This window comes from Sminthopsis crassicaudata, chromosome 4 (assembly GCF_048593235.1).
Source record: "Sminthopsis crassicaudata isolate SCR6 chromosome 4, ASM4859323v1, whole genome shotgun sequence".
Classification (NCBI taxonomy): domain Eukaryota; kingdom Metazoa; phylum Chordata; class Mammalia; order Dasyuromorphia; family Dasyuridae; genus Sminthopsis; species Sminthopsis crassicaudata.
Genome location: NC_133620.1, coordinates 281,232,754 through 281,247,874, shown reverse-complemented (window position 1 = coordinate 281,247,874; position 15,121 = coordinate 281,232,754). Strand labels below are relative to the sequence as shown.

The following is a 15,121-nucleotide window of genomic DNA, read 5'->3' as shown; positions in this document are numbered from 1 at the left end:
GCTTGGAATCAGGAAGACTCATCCTCATGATTTCAAATAAGGCCTCAGATGCTTAGTACTTGTGTAACATTGGGCACTTCAATCTTGCCTCAGTTTCCTTCCTTATCTGAAAAATGAGCTGGAGAAGGGAATGATAAATCACTCTAGTATTTCTGCCAAGAAAACTCCAAATGGGGTCACAAAAAGCCAGATTTTGCTGAAACAACTGAACAACAAAACAATATGAGAACAAGGTAAGATTACACCATAAAGCTGAAGCATGTACCAGCAAGTCTTCCAAAATGTGAGAAATCAGGGCTGCAGTTTTCTAAATCTTCCTAAGGAAGGAGGTGCTTTACCTGCCATCTTCTCAACCAGAGGCTTGGAGATTGGTCCATTCAGATAGTGTTTTGAAGCCAAATCACAATCAAGGCTCTGGCTACTGGTGCTATGTAGGCTATCATGTATCATATTTATGGATAGCTGTGGCATACTGGCAAGAGCCCTAAGTCTGAGGGAGTTCTGGCTCCATCCTGTGTTTCCCCAGGGAAATCCCTTCACCTCTCTGAGACTCATATTCTTCCTCAATAAAATAAGGATCGTGATACTCACACTTTCTGCTTTATAGGCTTGGTGTGAGCATCTGAAGAAATAACGAAAGGAAACAACTCCATTAACTACATTGTGCCAGTTGTTATTGCTACCTCTGATCCAGAGCCTTGCCCATACTATTTGCCCAGAAAGATATGGTAAAGCTGAGGTGTGAGGACTCTGAGAGAAGAGAGATGGGGAGGAAGCTGGCACCAGACAGAGTTTATAGGGTTCAGGGTATTCTAATGGTGCCTGATTCCCTAATACCAAGGCAATACCCAGGAGAGACCAGCTCCCTCAAGGAGGCCATTTTCTTTGAATGAATGTTACGAATATCCCTAAGAGTGTGCTGAGGGAGAGAGGGGGAGGAGAAGGGATAATAATAATCACAGGATTTGCAATTGGATGGGAACCTTAACAGATGAGACAAGCCAATCTTCTCATTTTATAGATGAGGAAATTTCAGCCCAGAGAAGGGAAATTATTTCCCTAAAGTCACAAGATGGTGAGTAGCAAAAGTAGGGTTTGAAGTTGATTCCAAATTTAGCGCTCTTGCCACTATACAAGGAAGACTGGAATGAAATGCTATCAAGATTTCAAAAAGTGGGCAGAGCTCAGAAGGAAGCACAAATGCAAGCCAAGGAGCTAAGAGGTAGGGGAGAGTCAGGGGAGCATTGCTTTTTTGTGGGGGTGAAGGCTGGAAGCAGGCAAAGTGGGGTGGGAACTTTTTTGTATATATGAGCAGAATTCAAGGCTGTTGTAATAGCACCAGGTGGCTTCTGCAAACAGCAGCTGTAGGCTGTAAGTCACAGGACAAGCACACAGCATATTTTATAAACACCTCTGGAAAATGAAGGGCTAGAAAGTGTTAGACTTAGCCCAGATATCCACTACACCCAATTGGATAACTGTGTCAGGGGTAAGAAAGGAGGGAAGGCAGTAGCAGGGACAGGGGGTGAAATTCCAGATTCAGCCAGGACTCACCCACAATGTCTAGCACGTCTGGTCTGATGAGAGGCTCCCCACCAGTGAGCCGGATCTTGTCCACCCCTTCCTTCACAAAGAGTTGGGAAAGGATCAGAATCTCCTTTGTGGTCAACAGGTCAGCCTTGGGAGTCAGTGGGACACCCTCCTCAGGCATACAGTACTGACCTGGGCAAGGGCAAGGGGGAAAGTGGGGAAAGTAGTCAGGTCCAAGGTTCCCTCAAAGAGCAATTTTCTATTATCTACAACTCTTGTGCTTCCCCCCACTACAACATAGTCACAATCTTCACCCTAAACACAGCTACAAGCCTGACTCAAGCCTTATATGATCAACCTAAACAGTTTTTTTTATTCTGAACCTAATAAAACAAGCATTTATAATATGACAGAATAAAAAAAAAGATGACTGCATACGAAACTGCAAATCTACTATGTACAACCTGATATTCCTGTAAAAAATACAGTAAAGTTATCATGTAACTTTTTTTGTTTTCCCCCTTTTTTCTCCCTTCTCCCTAACCTTGGAGATGCTACCATTAGACATCATCTAAATCTTACTCTTAAAAATACAGACTTACTCCTTACTCTAGCCCTAACCCAATCCTAAATTTCATCCCTTGTACTAAAATGTTGATTATTGAAGTGGGTAAGTATGGAAGCTCCTTGTCAACAGTGGTCAGTAAAAGTCATGAATTCTTCTCTGAATGGATGGAAGGCTTCCTAGAGGAGACAAGATCTGGGGAGTCATTTAATTAATGGGATAGATGTTTGGCTATCTGGGATGGGGGGCAGTAGAGAGCTAAAATAGTTTCAATGGTGGGGAGGAGGGAGAGGAGGAAAAATACCAACTTACAACGCAGGTTACATTTCTCGGTGAGGGAGATGCGCAAATAGTTGTGTCTTCTACCAAAGGTATCAGTGAGGAAAGCAGAAAAGGGGGCAGCATGATCTCGTAGAAACTCCCTCCTCCTGGCTGGGGATAGTGCCTGCAGAGATAAATCAGTGGGTATATATCTTCTTCATTAGTAAATAAAAAATTGGGGACATTAGTGCATTGTTAGTGGAGTTGTGAACTGATCCAACCATTCTGGAAAGCATTTTGGAACTATGCTCAAAAAAAGCAATAAAACTTCAAATTCTTTGATCCAACAATATCATCCCTAGGTCTATATCCCAAAGAGATCATAAAGGTAGGAAAAAGACTTATAGATACAAAAATGTTATGGCAGCATTTTGTGATGGCAAAGAATTGGGAAACTGAGGAAGTGCCCATCAACTATGGAAGATCTGAACAAGTTGCAGTATATGAATACAATGGGATACTATTGGGCTATATGAATTGATGAGCAGTTAGATTTCAGAAAAACCTGGAAAGATTACGTGAACTGATGCTATGTGAAGTGAGCAGAACCAAAACAACATTGAACACAGTAACAGCAACATTATATGATGACCAACTATGATTGACTTGGCTCTTCTTAGCAATACAATCAATGAACCAAGACAAAATTCCAAAAGATTCATAATGTAAAATGCTATTCACATCTAGAGAAAGAATGCTGGAATCAGTTGGTTGTTGTCCTTTGTTCTTGAAGAGGCTCAAAATGATGTCACTATGTTAGAGTAAAGTTAGTATGGCTGATCAGATTTATACAAATGCTCAGAATGCTCTGCCAAAGAACTGGAAAATGAATTGTTGCCCATCAATTGGGTAATGACTGAATAAGTTATGGTATATGAAATTAATGGAATATTATTGTTCTATAAAAAATGATGAACAAGCTGATTTTAGAAAGGCCTGGAAAGATGTACAAGATGTACAACTTTTGTTGAGCAAAACAAGTAGAATCAGGAATACATTGTACACAGTAACAGCAAAATTGTATAATGATCAACTATGAACGACTTGGTTCTTCTCAGTGGTTCAATGATACAAACCAATTCCAATGAACTTTGTTTTTATTTGTTTTGTTAAAGCCTTTTAATTTTCAAAAGATATTCATGGATAATTTTTCAACATTAACCCTTGCAAAATCTTATGTTCCAATTTTTTCTCTCCCTTCTCTCCTACTCCCTCCCCTAAATAGTAATCCAATAAATGTTGAACATGGTAAAAATATGTTAAATCCAATATATACATACATATTTATACAATTATCTGGCTGCACAAGAAAAAATAAATTAAAAAGGGAAAAAATGAGAAAGAAAATAAAATTCAAGCAAACAACAATAAACAGTAAAAATGCTATGTTGTGATCCACATTTAGTTCCCACAGTCCTCTCTCTGGATGTAGAGGGCTCTCTTCATCACAAAATCATTGGAATTGGCCTGAATCATCTCATTGTTGAAAAGAACTATATCTATCAGAATTGGTCATCATCTAATCTTCCTGTTGCCATGCACAATGATCTCCTGGTTCTGCTCACTTCATTTAGCATCAGTTCATGTAAGTTTCTCCAGGCCTCTTTGAAATCATCCTACTGATAGTTTCTTATAGAACAATAATATTCCATAACACTGATATACCGTAACTTATTTAGCCATTTTGTTAGGTTATCCACTCAGTTTCCAGTTCCTTGACACTAAAAAAAGGGTTGCACAAACATTTTTGCACATATGGGTCCCTTTCCCATCTTTAAGATCTCTTTGGGATACAAGCCCAATAGAAACACTGCTAGATCAAAGAGCATGCACAGTTTGATAGCCCTTTGGGCATAGTTCCAAATTGCTCTCCAGAATGACTGGATCACTTTACAACTCTACCAAAAATGTATTAGTGTCCCATTTTCACCAATAAACTTTGGACAGAAAATGCCATCTGCATCCAGATAGAGAACTATGGAGACTGAATGTAAATTAACACATGCTATATTCACTCCCTCTCCCTTTTTTTGTTTTTTGTTTTCCCCTCTCATGGTTTTTCTCTTTTGTTCTGATTTTTCTCTCCCAACATGATTCATAAAGAAATGCTTATTAAAAATTAACATAACAGAAAAAGAAAACTATTAAAAAATAAAATAAAGACAATGCTCTGCTACAGGTTGGTGGATTCTCAACTCTGCCTACCTCATATTTCTTTTTAGTTGGTTTAATTTTGCTTTGCTCATAGAGCACAGCACCTTCTCTGATAAGGGCACACCATGCTGGGTTCTATGCCAGTGTCTTCCATGTTAAACACTCAATTCTAAAGTTCTTGAGAGAAACTTTAAGAGTGAGTGCTTGCCCTGTTCTAAGTTCTCCATAAAAGTATTTTTGGCTAGTGTACATCTGGCATTCAAATGGATCAAAACATACTATTTTCACCTTTTTGTGTGTAGTGTGAGTTTTTCCTTTTGTTCCATTTCTTTTTTCAAACTATGACTAATGGGGAAAATGTTTTACATGATTGCACATGCATAACCTGTATCAGATTGCTTGTCAGGAGAGGAGATAGAGGGAACTCTAAATCTTTCAAAAAATGAATGTTGAAAATTATCTTTCCATGTATTTGGGGATACAAAGAAAAGTAAAAACAGCTCTTGCCCTCAAGGAGTTTATATTTTAAAGATTAGATAACATGTAAATAAATATGGACATATAAAAATCCAGATAAGTGGAAGGGCTGCTAAGCGGTGTCATAGTGCACAGAGTGCGGGGGCTTAGAGTCAGAAACATTCATCTTCCTAATTCAAATCTGACCTCAGACACTTAATAGCTTTGATGCCCTGACAAGTCATTTAACTGTTTGCCTTAGTTTCTTCATCTGTAACAAAGTAAAAAGAAAAAGTGGAAGGTAATCTTAGAAGGGAAGTTATCATCCCTTACAGGTAGCTAAGTACCACTGGCTTGCAATGACTTACCTACTTAAGTCCTAAAAAATTGTCTAAAATGCTGAGAAATTAGGTGATTTCACTCAGTAACCATTAAGATCTTGATTGAACCTCAGAAGCCCTATCATTTTACAAATAAGGAAAATGTGATCTAGGGATTGATGTGATTTGCCAAAATTACACAAAAAGCTTAAACTCAGAGACTCCAGAGCTATTTTTCTTTTCATTTTACCACTTTGCCTCCTTCCTGACTCAAAGTCTACCACTCTATCAAATATAACACAGTGTCTATCATTATTATATTACTATTGCTAGAATAATTATAGTAATAAGAGGATGCAGTAATTCAACAAAAAGTATCTTATTTGCATTGATGAAATACCCCTACCTAAGAGATCACATATCTTTGAAGTATTGATGTTTGCAACTCATTGTTGTGTCTGATTATTCCTAAGCCCATTTGGGGTTTTCTTGGCAGAGGTACTGGAGTGTTTGACATTTCCTTCCCTAGCTTATTTTATAGATGCAGAAAATGAGGCAAAGAGTAAAGTGACTTGGTCAGGGTCATATAGCTGGTAAGTGTCTGAAGCCAGATTTGAACTCACTATTATCCATTTTGCCACCTATCTGCTCTATAGTTTATAACTAGAGAGGCTTTGAACCATTATCTCATAAATCCTCTTCACAGGAACAATGAGGTAAGTAACACAAATATTACATGATGTCTTCCAAAACCAGTGGCTTCCCACTATTGTAGTTTTTGTTATTTTTCATCCTTCATTCTTGAAGAGAACTAATGAAATCAGGAAGGTGATATCTTGACTTGCAAATGAATTGGTTTTTCATGAGGTAGAGGTGTGCAGTCATCAGCTCCACTCTCCTCTCCAGAGTTATTGGAATCCAGTGATAAAACACAGGTCAAAACAACCGGCACTGGCCCCAGATGCAGTGGGGGGGGCCTTGACTTTTTTAAGCTAAGGTCTTTTCTCAGGTTTCATTTGTTTCATGTCAAAGCTCCCTTCCTGGCCACTACTTTCCTGTATGTGTTATCTCTTCCCTGGATGTGAGTTCTAAGAAAATAGAATGGTTCTCTTTGAGAACAAAGGATGAACAACAACAATTGTTTCAGTGACATGTGATTCTTTGTGACCCTATTTGAGATTCTTTTGGGCAAAGGTACTGGAGAGGTTTGCCATTTCCTTCTCTAGTTCATTTTACAGATGAGGAAACTGAGGCAAATAGAGGTAAATGCCTTGCCCAGAGTAACACAACTAGTAAATGTCTGAGTTTGGGTTTGAACTCATGTCTCCCTGACTGATTGATTTAGACAATGCCTATTCAATTTAAAGGCTAGAGAAGAATTGAGGCAAAAAAATGGCCTAATTTATCTTCTGAAAAGAATCAATCTGGGAGAGGAAAATCCTTTCTTGCCAAAACAGAAACAATTGTTTTTGACATTCACTTTGCATCATCAAAACCCAAATAATGAAGAAGCTTCCCGCTGCCTATCAAATAAAGGCTAAATGTTTCATCCTGACAGCCAACATCCCCTACTTCACTCCAAGACCATCTCCTCACCAGCTGACCTGATAAGGGGACTGGATATAGTACCCTGGAGGACTAAAGCTTCTGAAGTTCTAATTGATGAGTTTCTATGTGTGGGCCAACTATACCATGCTGTAGCCATCCTTCACTGGTCTCTCCAACCTGTCATTTTCTCAACACCACCTGAATCAGAGACAATGATACACTGGATCAAATCAATACAAACAGTGCTTCTGGAAAGGGTATCTCAATCTGCTCTCTTATGACTCCACTCATCTCTCCTGTCTGATTGTTAAATTTTCAGCAAGAGAATTTATACCTTAGAAATCAGCAAAGATTACAAATCAGAGCTTAAATTATTATTTTTTTGATAGTCTAGGCTCAAGAAAGTAATGGCAAAATGTTGTGCTCACATTTTCCCCAGAAAACCAGTTGTTAAACCATGTAATTTACCAGCACACTCCTCTGCTTTTAAGGAACAGCTAGATGATACGGTGGATAAAGTGCCAGGGTTGGAGTCAGGGAGACAGACATGAGACCCAACCCAAACTTAGACATTTACTAATCGTGCAACTCTGGTCAAGTCATTAACCCGATTTGCCTCAGTTTCCTCATCTGTAAAATGAACTGGAGAAGGAAATGGCAAACCTCTCCAGTAGCTTTGCCAAGAAAATCCAAACACAAAGAATCAGATGTCACTGAAACAACTGTTATTGTTTATCCTTTCTTCTCAAAGAGGACCATTCTACTTTCTTAGAACTTATATCAAGGGAAGAGATAACACAAATAGGGAAATAGAGATTAGGGAAGACAGTTTTAGTGTGAAAGAAATGAAGGACACAACAACAATTTCTGCTTATAACTGCAAAATAAAATTTCCCTCCATAGCTACCACTCTCCAAAAGGTATTGAATCCTCCTGGTAGAATTTAAGCTTTTTGAGAATAGGGACTGGTTTGCTTTTTTATATATGTATTCTTATTGCTTAGCAAGATGCTTAGCACAAAGTAAGCATTAATAGTGATTTTTTTTATCCATTCATTCATTCATTCAAAATCTGACATTACTCTTGTCTCACATAACTAAATTGAATATTTTCCACATTCCAGCCAAAATAGGCTGCTCTTCATTCTCCAATCTAATCCTGCCATTAAGTCTTCACTCCCATTCCACCATTCCTGGAATGGATTCTTTGTCATTTCCATTTTGTTTAAATTTGTCCCTTTTAGCATCAACTCTTCTTCTAGGAAGCCTTACAATCTTACCCTTACTGTCAGCCTCAGCAATCTCTTCTTTCTCAAATTCCTCATAGCATTTTTCCTGGACCTTTCTTTTAAATTTCTCCTTCCCTCTTCCTTATATTATAGCTGGTTGTGTCTATCTTTCTCACTTAAAGTTAATAATCATAAACTTAGAATCATAAACATGCAATCATAACAAAGTACTCCTCATACCCTTTGACCCAGTAGTTTCACTACTAAGGATATATATACCCCAAAGAGGTCTTTAATGGGGGGGAGGAGGAGGGAGGTTTAATTTTTATAAAAATACTCCCATGTATTTGTAAAGGAAAAAAAAAGAAACCCCAAAATAAAAAAAAAAACTAAAAAAAAAAAAAAACTAAAAAAACAAAAGAAATGTGCTCACTGATTGGAGACAGATTGAAAAAAAATGTTACATGAATATAATGAAATATTATTGGTAGTTTTCAGTCATTTCAGTCCTATCTAATGCTTTATGACCCCATTTGCCATCTTGGCAAAGATACTGAAGTGGTCTGCCATTTCCTTCTCTGGTCCATTTTATAGAAAAGGAAACTATAGAAAAGGGTTAAAAGACTTTCCCACATTCATACAGCAATAAGTGTCTGAAACCAGATCTGAACTTAAGGAAGATAAGACTTACTTTCTATAGATGTATCACTTTATCCACTGCATCACCTAATTGCCCAAAAGAATATCACTATACCATAACCCCCCCAAAAAAACTAACAAACAAATAAACAAACAAGCAAACAAACAAACAAAAAGCAATGACCAAAAGATTTAAGGATAAAAAGCTGGCCATGTGTGCAAGACGTTCTCAGTTCAAGTAATGAAAAATCCGTTAGGACTGAAATGATTGAAGAACAACAATAATACTGGAAACTAGACTAGTGAATTCACCTGATCTTTTTTTTTTTTTTTACCAGTCAAGTAGTATAAAGAATTCACAGAAATTCACCTGATATGACTCCAAGCAAAGAAAGCAGAGCCAAAAAAAAAAAAAAAGCTCCAAAACAACAAAACATGTGAAGGTAGCTATAATCATGTAACATCAACAATAACAGCAACAAAAGTTACATTATATAACCAGAAGCAGTTGAACAGGATCAAGAACACAAGGTCAATTTGGTACTACTATTTAAAGTCAAAATGCTCATCTTTCAGATTGGGTTAAAAATTAATAACTAACAAGTTTCAGACATATGAAACTCTTTCTATTCCTGTTTTTTTGCCTAATGCTCATTTTTCTTATGCTCTCAGTCATCTATGTGACTATAATGATAAATTTTATTCTGACTTTCATTCATGTATCTTCTTTAAAAGTATGCAGGGATTCATACCACAAAAGTTACTAAATTCTAAATAGCCGTTACCTTAGGTTACCACCATTAGACCAATATTCCCACAGCTATCAAAGAGAGAAGAAAAAGATCAAAATGGACAAAAATATTTAAGGTAGTTCTTTTGGTTGTCACAAAGAACCAGAAACTAAGGAAGATGTACATTAATCTGGAAGTGTCTTAAGCAAATTATGATGAATGCAATAGTATATTATTTCACCAAAGAAACCTGGGAATAATTATATGAACTGATAATTAAGTGAACAGAGCTAAGAGAAGAATTTCTGCAACATTATCAAGATGGACAACTTTGAAAGCCCTAACTCTGATCAATGTAATAAACTGACATGATTCCCAAGGATACAGAATAAAACATGCTATCCATCCATTGAGAAAGGAAATGGCCCCATAATACAGAATAAGAAATACATTTTCAGACACAACTAATTCAGGAATTTGTTTTACTTGGCTATGCATATTCACAAGAAGGACTTTGATTTTCCTTTTTTTGTTGTTGTTTTTTGTTTTTGGTTTTGGTTTTGGTTTTCATTTGGATTGGAATGGGAAGGAAAGAAAGAATGGAGATAGACAAACACAAAAAAAGGAAATAAAAAATTAGTTTTTATTTTTAAATGCACAAAAGAGTAGATAAAGAAATACAGTTATAGACTAAACAACTTTGAATGTTACAATGTTAAAAGAAAAACAAGAAACAAAAAAAAGAGACCCAAAATTTGAACATATATAATTCTCTTCTATAAAACCTTTTATATGAAAATACCCTCTTTATCTGGTATTAAGTTCAGAATTTAGAAGAAAACAAAGTTGAAGTGTTGTCTATTTCTCCCTTTCTCTGATAGCACAATATTTTGTGCATTGCAAATATTTAATAAATTAGAAAATTTTCTTTTCCTTTTTTAACTTCCATTTGAACACATGCCCTTCTCTCAATTAATGGGATCATCATCCTATTTAAGGCCCTAATTATTCCTTACTTGGGGTATTGCAATAGTTTGTTTTCAAATTGATCTCCCAGCCTCAGAACTTTTTTTTTTTTTTTTTACTCCAAATCCTCCACCAGAAAGCTATCAAGGGATTCTTCCTAAATCCCATGGATTCGATAAAATCCATGTCTCCCAATGGCCTCTAGGATCAAATATGAATTCTTCTGTTTGGCTTTTTGAGCTCTTTGCAATAGGGCCCCATCCTACTTTTCGAGACTTCTTAAACATTATTTCCCTCCACACATTCTATGATCCAGTCTCACTGACCCACGTACAACTCTCCATCTCCTCTTTCTAAGTCTATATATTGTGGCCCTATATCTGAAATGTATTCCCTCACCTCCAATTCTTCAAATCCCTTATTTCTTTCAAGATGCAATTCAAGTGAGACCATCTACATGAGGTCCTCCCTGGTTCTCTTACTTATTTGTCCAAGGCTGTCTTACATCTGTTTTGTTATACTTATACACTGAAATGTTCCCCATTAGAATGTATATTCCCTGAGGGCAGAAGGACTGTTTCATTTTTGGTTTTATGCTCATTGCTTATCACAGAGCGTGGCTCCTAACAGAAAGCTTAATAAATGCTTACAATTTAATTGACTTGGCGCAGTTCACTTCAAACCATCAGACAAACTTCAGAGTTCTTTCTATTATAGTAAGTGATACAGCATATTTTTGGAAAGCGTTTTGAAAACTTTAAGAGGCTATATGGAAGATGATAATAATAAGAATAAAATAAGAATAAAAACAAAGAAAAGGAGGAGAAAGAGGAAGAAGGAAGAAGAAAAGAAGGAGGAGGAGAAGGAGGAAGAGGAGGAATAAAAAACGATGATGATGATTATGATGATGATGATGAAGGAAGGAAGAATGGAAGGAAGAAAAAGAAAGAAGAGGAGAAGGAATAAAAGGAGAAAGAGGCAGTGGAGGAGGAGGAGAAGGAAGAAGGAGGAAGAGAAAAAAGAGGAGGAGGTGACGGTAGTTATTTCTTATCTCTGTACCTAGAAATCTCTACCACTCCACTCTTGTCTCCTCACAGGAAAGAAAGGTTTATTTCTAATTGTAGAAACACATTCTCCCTATTGCACCCCTTAACTACTTACTATCTCTAAGTTTCCTGAGTCTTTAGCCCTAAAGAGCTATCAGGGCAGGAGCAGGGAGGAAAGGGAGAGGCAAGCAGAGGGTTAAAAGAATTAGTGGGATTTCAGATAAAGAAGGAGAGGGGAGGTCAGGGAATAGGCAATAGAGTAGGATCCTATTCCAAATCAATCATACCTTGAGGTCAGGCTACTTGGCAGAGCATCCAGGGTATGATGTTCCTGGACTTTGGAAGAATATTCTGGTTGCCTCAATTCTCTCCCCATTTCACTCCATTCTCTACTCAGCTCCCAAAACAATCTTCTTGCAAACCTGACCATGCTACACTCCTCCCCTCAACTCAATATACTATAATAGCTCCTATTACTTCTAGGATTAAAAAAAATCCCATTTGGTTTTGGAAATCTTTCACAACCAAGTTTTCTGTTTCTCATTTCTATATGCCATTTGACTGATACACTGGCCCTCTTGTAGGTCCTCCATTTTCTGACTCCACTTCCCTGGCTATTCACCTGGAATTTTCTCTCTCCTCCTTTTTACCTCCTGGTTTTCCAGGCTTCCTTCAAGACTTAATCAAATCTCATTTTCTGCAAGAAGGCTCTCCTGCTATTCACCAATTCTAGTATCTTTTGAGATCATATTGCATTTACATTTCCAGAATGGGAGCTTCTTGAGGATAGCAATCACATACATAGTAAGGCTGAATCATTGTTAGCTGACTGACTGACAAATTTAGACTTTCTTTCCCTTAGTGCCTCATCACATGTTTCTGGCTTTGTCCCCATCATCTTTCCTGATAAGAAAGAGTTGTTGTTGTTGCTAGTCTGTTGTTTTCCCCTTGTTCCTGATGAGGACCAAGGACCAATGATATCCCAGATGATGTCTCTATTTGTGCATGAAATGAATTTAATAGAGGCAGAGTTGCAAAGTCATTAGCTTCTCTCTTTCAGAGTCATTAAAATCTAGTAGTAGAATAAAAGTTAAGATGACTGGTGATGGCCAAGGTCAGCTTCAATTTCTGACAAGCTCTAAGCTTGTCACAATACCTGTTTCAACTGCCTTTGTGGCTGCTGGAACAATTTGTCCTCATTCACCCATTCTTCCAAGGGAAAGTCTTCACATGCTCGGGGTAGACACCCCCCTAACTCACCAATGGGTTTGGGACCTGTCAATTAGCCTCTATTGGTTTAACCCAAGACAGTCTGCGGGGTGTGGCTGCTGAACATACTTCTTGGAGCCTTAGTAAGATTTGGGTGAAAGGTGCACTTCAAAGTTGGATGTAAAGCTCTGAAAAGGCTTCAGCAAGCCTTTCATACCAGAAGTGCTAGTCCTTCTTGAACACCCCACATACTCATCCTCATTGCCAAGAAGTAGAAGGCAGTACAGAAGAGAGCTCGGGGGTAGTATGTGGCTCAGGAAGGGCTAGGCACCAGCCCTGTAAAAAGATGAGTTCATTATTATTCATCTTCACATCAGACTCAGCTATTAAGGAGTTCAGAATTAGGGATAGAAAGAGAAAAATGGAATTATCCTTGCTCTTGAGTTTATGTTCTATTGAGAGAGACAACTATGTGTCAGGCAGCTAGGTGGCTCAGTAGACACAGTGCTGGTCCTGTAGTCAGGAAGGCCTTGGGCATTTGCTGGCTGTGTGAGTTTAAACAAATCATATAATCTCCATTTGCACTGATCCACTGGAGAAAGAAATGGCACTCCACTCCAGTTATCTTTGTCAAGAAAACTCCTTATGGGGTCACAAAGTGAAAATGGCTAAATGACTGTAACACTGTGTGCCCTGAAGAAGCTTACAATCTAATAGAGGACATATACATGCATAAATACATACAAAATAAATGCCAGGTTATCTGATGGGACTAGTCACTGGTTGGGGGGGAGGGGAGGGAATGTGAGACAAGAATTAGGAAAGGCTTTGAATATACTAGAGATTCTAAGAGCCAAGCCTAGAAGGGGAGCCCAGAGTCAGTAGAGCATGCATTCTAGGCAGTTATTCAGCTGTGTCAGGATCTCATGGACCAAACTGTCCAAGGTTGTATTTTTTTTAATACTAGAATAGTTTGCCATATCCTTCTCCAGTGGATTAAGGTAAATAGAAGTGAAATGACATGCCCAGAGTCATATAACTAGTATGTCTCTGAGGCTGGATTTGAATTTAGGTCTTCCTGACTCCAGCACCCACTCATTATACAGGAGTAGTTTTTGTTTGTTGAGTTGTTTTTCAGTAGTATATGACATCATTGGGTTGTTTTTTTTTTTTTTTGTAAAAATACTATAGTGGCTTACCATTTCCTTATCTAGTTCATTTTACAGATGGGGAAACTGAGGCAAACAGATTTAAGTGATTTTCTTAGAATCACACAGCTAGGAAATGTCTGAGACTGGATTTGAATTTAAGTCTTTATTACTCCAGTACCTGCTCATTATACAGTAGTAGTAGTTGTTGTTTTTTGAGTTGTTTTTCAGTGGTATATGACATCATTTAGAGTTTTCTTTGTAAAAATAGTGGAGTGGCTTGCCATTTCCTTCTTCAGTTCATTTTATAGATGGAGAAACTGATTTAAGTGATTTGCCAAGAGTCACACTGCTAGTAAAAGTCTGAGGCCACATTTGAACTCAGGAAGATGAGTCTTCCTGACTGCAAACCTAGTGCTCTCTCTATTGCACCACCTAGTCACCCAAGGTACAGGGGAGCTGTATAAAAAGCAGAGAGATGAAGATATTATGTCAATGAATGTCAAGTGTAAAGAACAGCAGGAAGTCTAGTTTTCCTGGGCCATAGAATATGTGAAGGGGAGTAATATCAATGAGTTGTGGTTAAAAAAAAAATACATTAGTTGGGTAAAGGCCTAGAGCATGCAGGATATGAGCAATAATCAAGGTTTGCCCTGGGCTGTGCCTGAATGATTTATCACAGTGTAAAGAAGCTACTCCAGCATTCTTTACAGGTGTCCCAACTCAGAGCAAGGCAGCCATGAATCCATTCCTTTGTTACCAAATGACTACACCTCAGGGTGTACTGGAGGGATTGAGGTTTTTCTGTTGGCAAGACCTCTAATGCCCTCTGGGGAGAAAAGCACCAAATCTACTCAGTCTGTGCTGTTCAGTATCCAGTCCCTGTACCTGGCCATTTGGGGATTGGGGAGATGCCTAAGGGGAGATCAAGGAGACCAAACCTATGATTTCATTAGTAGGGAACAATCCCTCCATCAATATAAATTGGTTCTTGCTCTGCAACTGGCAATCTTTAAGTTAGGTTAAATATCTTGCTCTGACAATAAGAGAATATATGTCAAAAGTGGTTTTGAAACCAGCGAGGCAACTAAGTAGTTCAGGGATTCTGGAAGACCTGATGCTTACTTAGAAGTATGATCCAGGACGAGTCACTTAACCCAGTTTGCCTCAGTTTCCCCATCTGAAAAATAAACCACTCCAGGATCCTTGTCAAAAAAATCCCATGGATAGTTATGGTCCACAGAGTTACAAAGAATTGGG

General features: G+C 37.9%; 1 protein-coding gene across 3 annotated transcripts in view; it reads right to left on the bottom strand.

Moving 5' to 3' along the window:
* MOCS1 (molybdenum cofactor synthesis 1) overlaps positions 1-15,121 on the bottom strand; it is a 37,757-nt gene that overhangs the window by 17,813 nt on the left and 4,823 nt on the right. For all 3 annotated transcript variants that reach the window (XM_074311014.1, XM_074311011.1, XM_074311012.1), the window contains exons 2-3: positions 2,408-2,540; positions 1,555-1,722 (exon numbers count right to left, since the gene is read on the bottom strand). In XM_074311014.1, the coding sequence (XP_074167115.1) occupies positions 1,555-1,722; positions 2,408-2,540 (301 nt within the window). The remainder of the gene's footprint in view (positions 1-1,554; positions 1,723-2,407; positions 2,541-15,121) is intronic.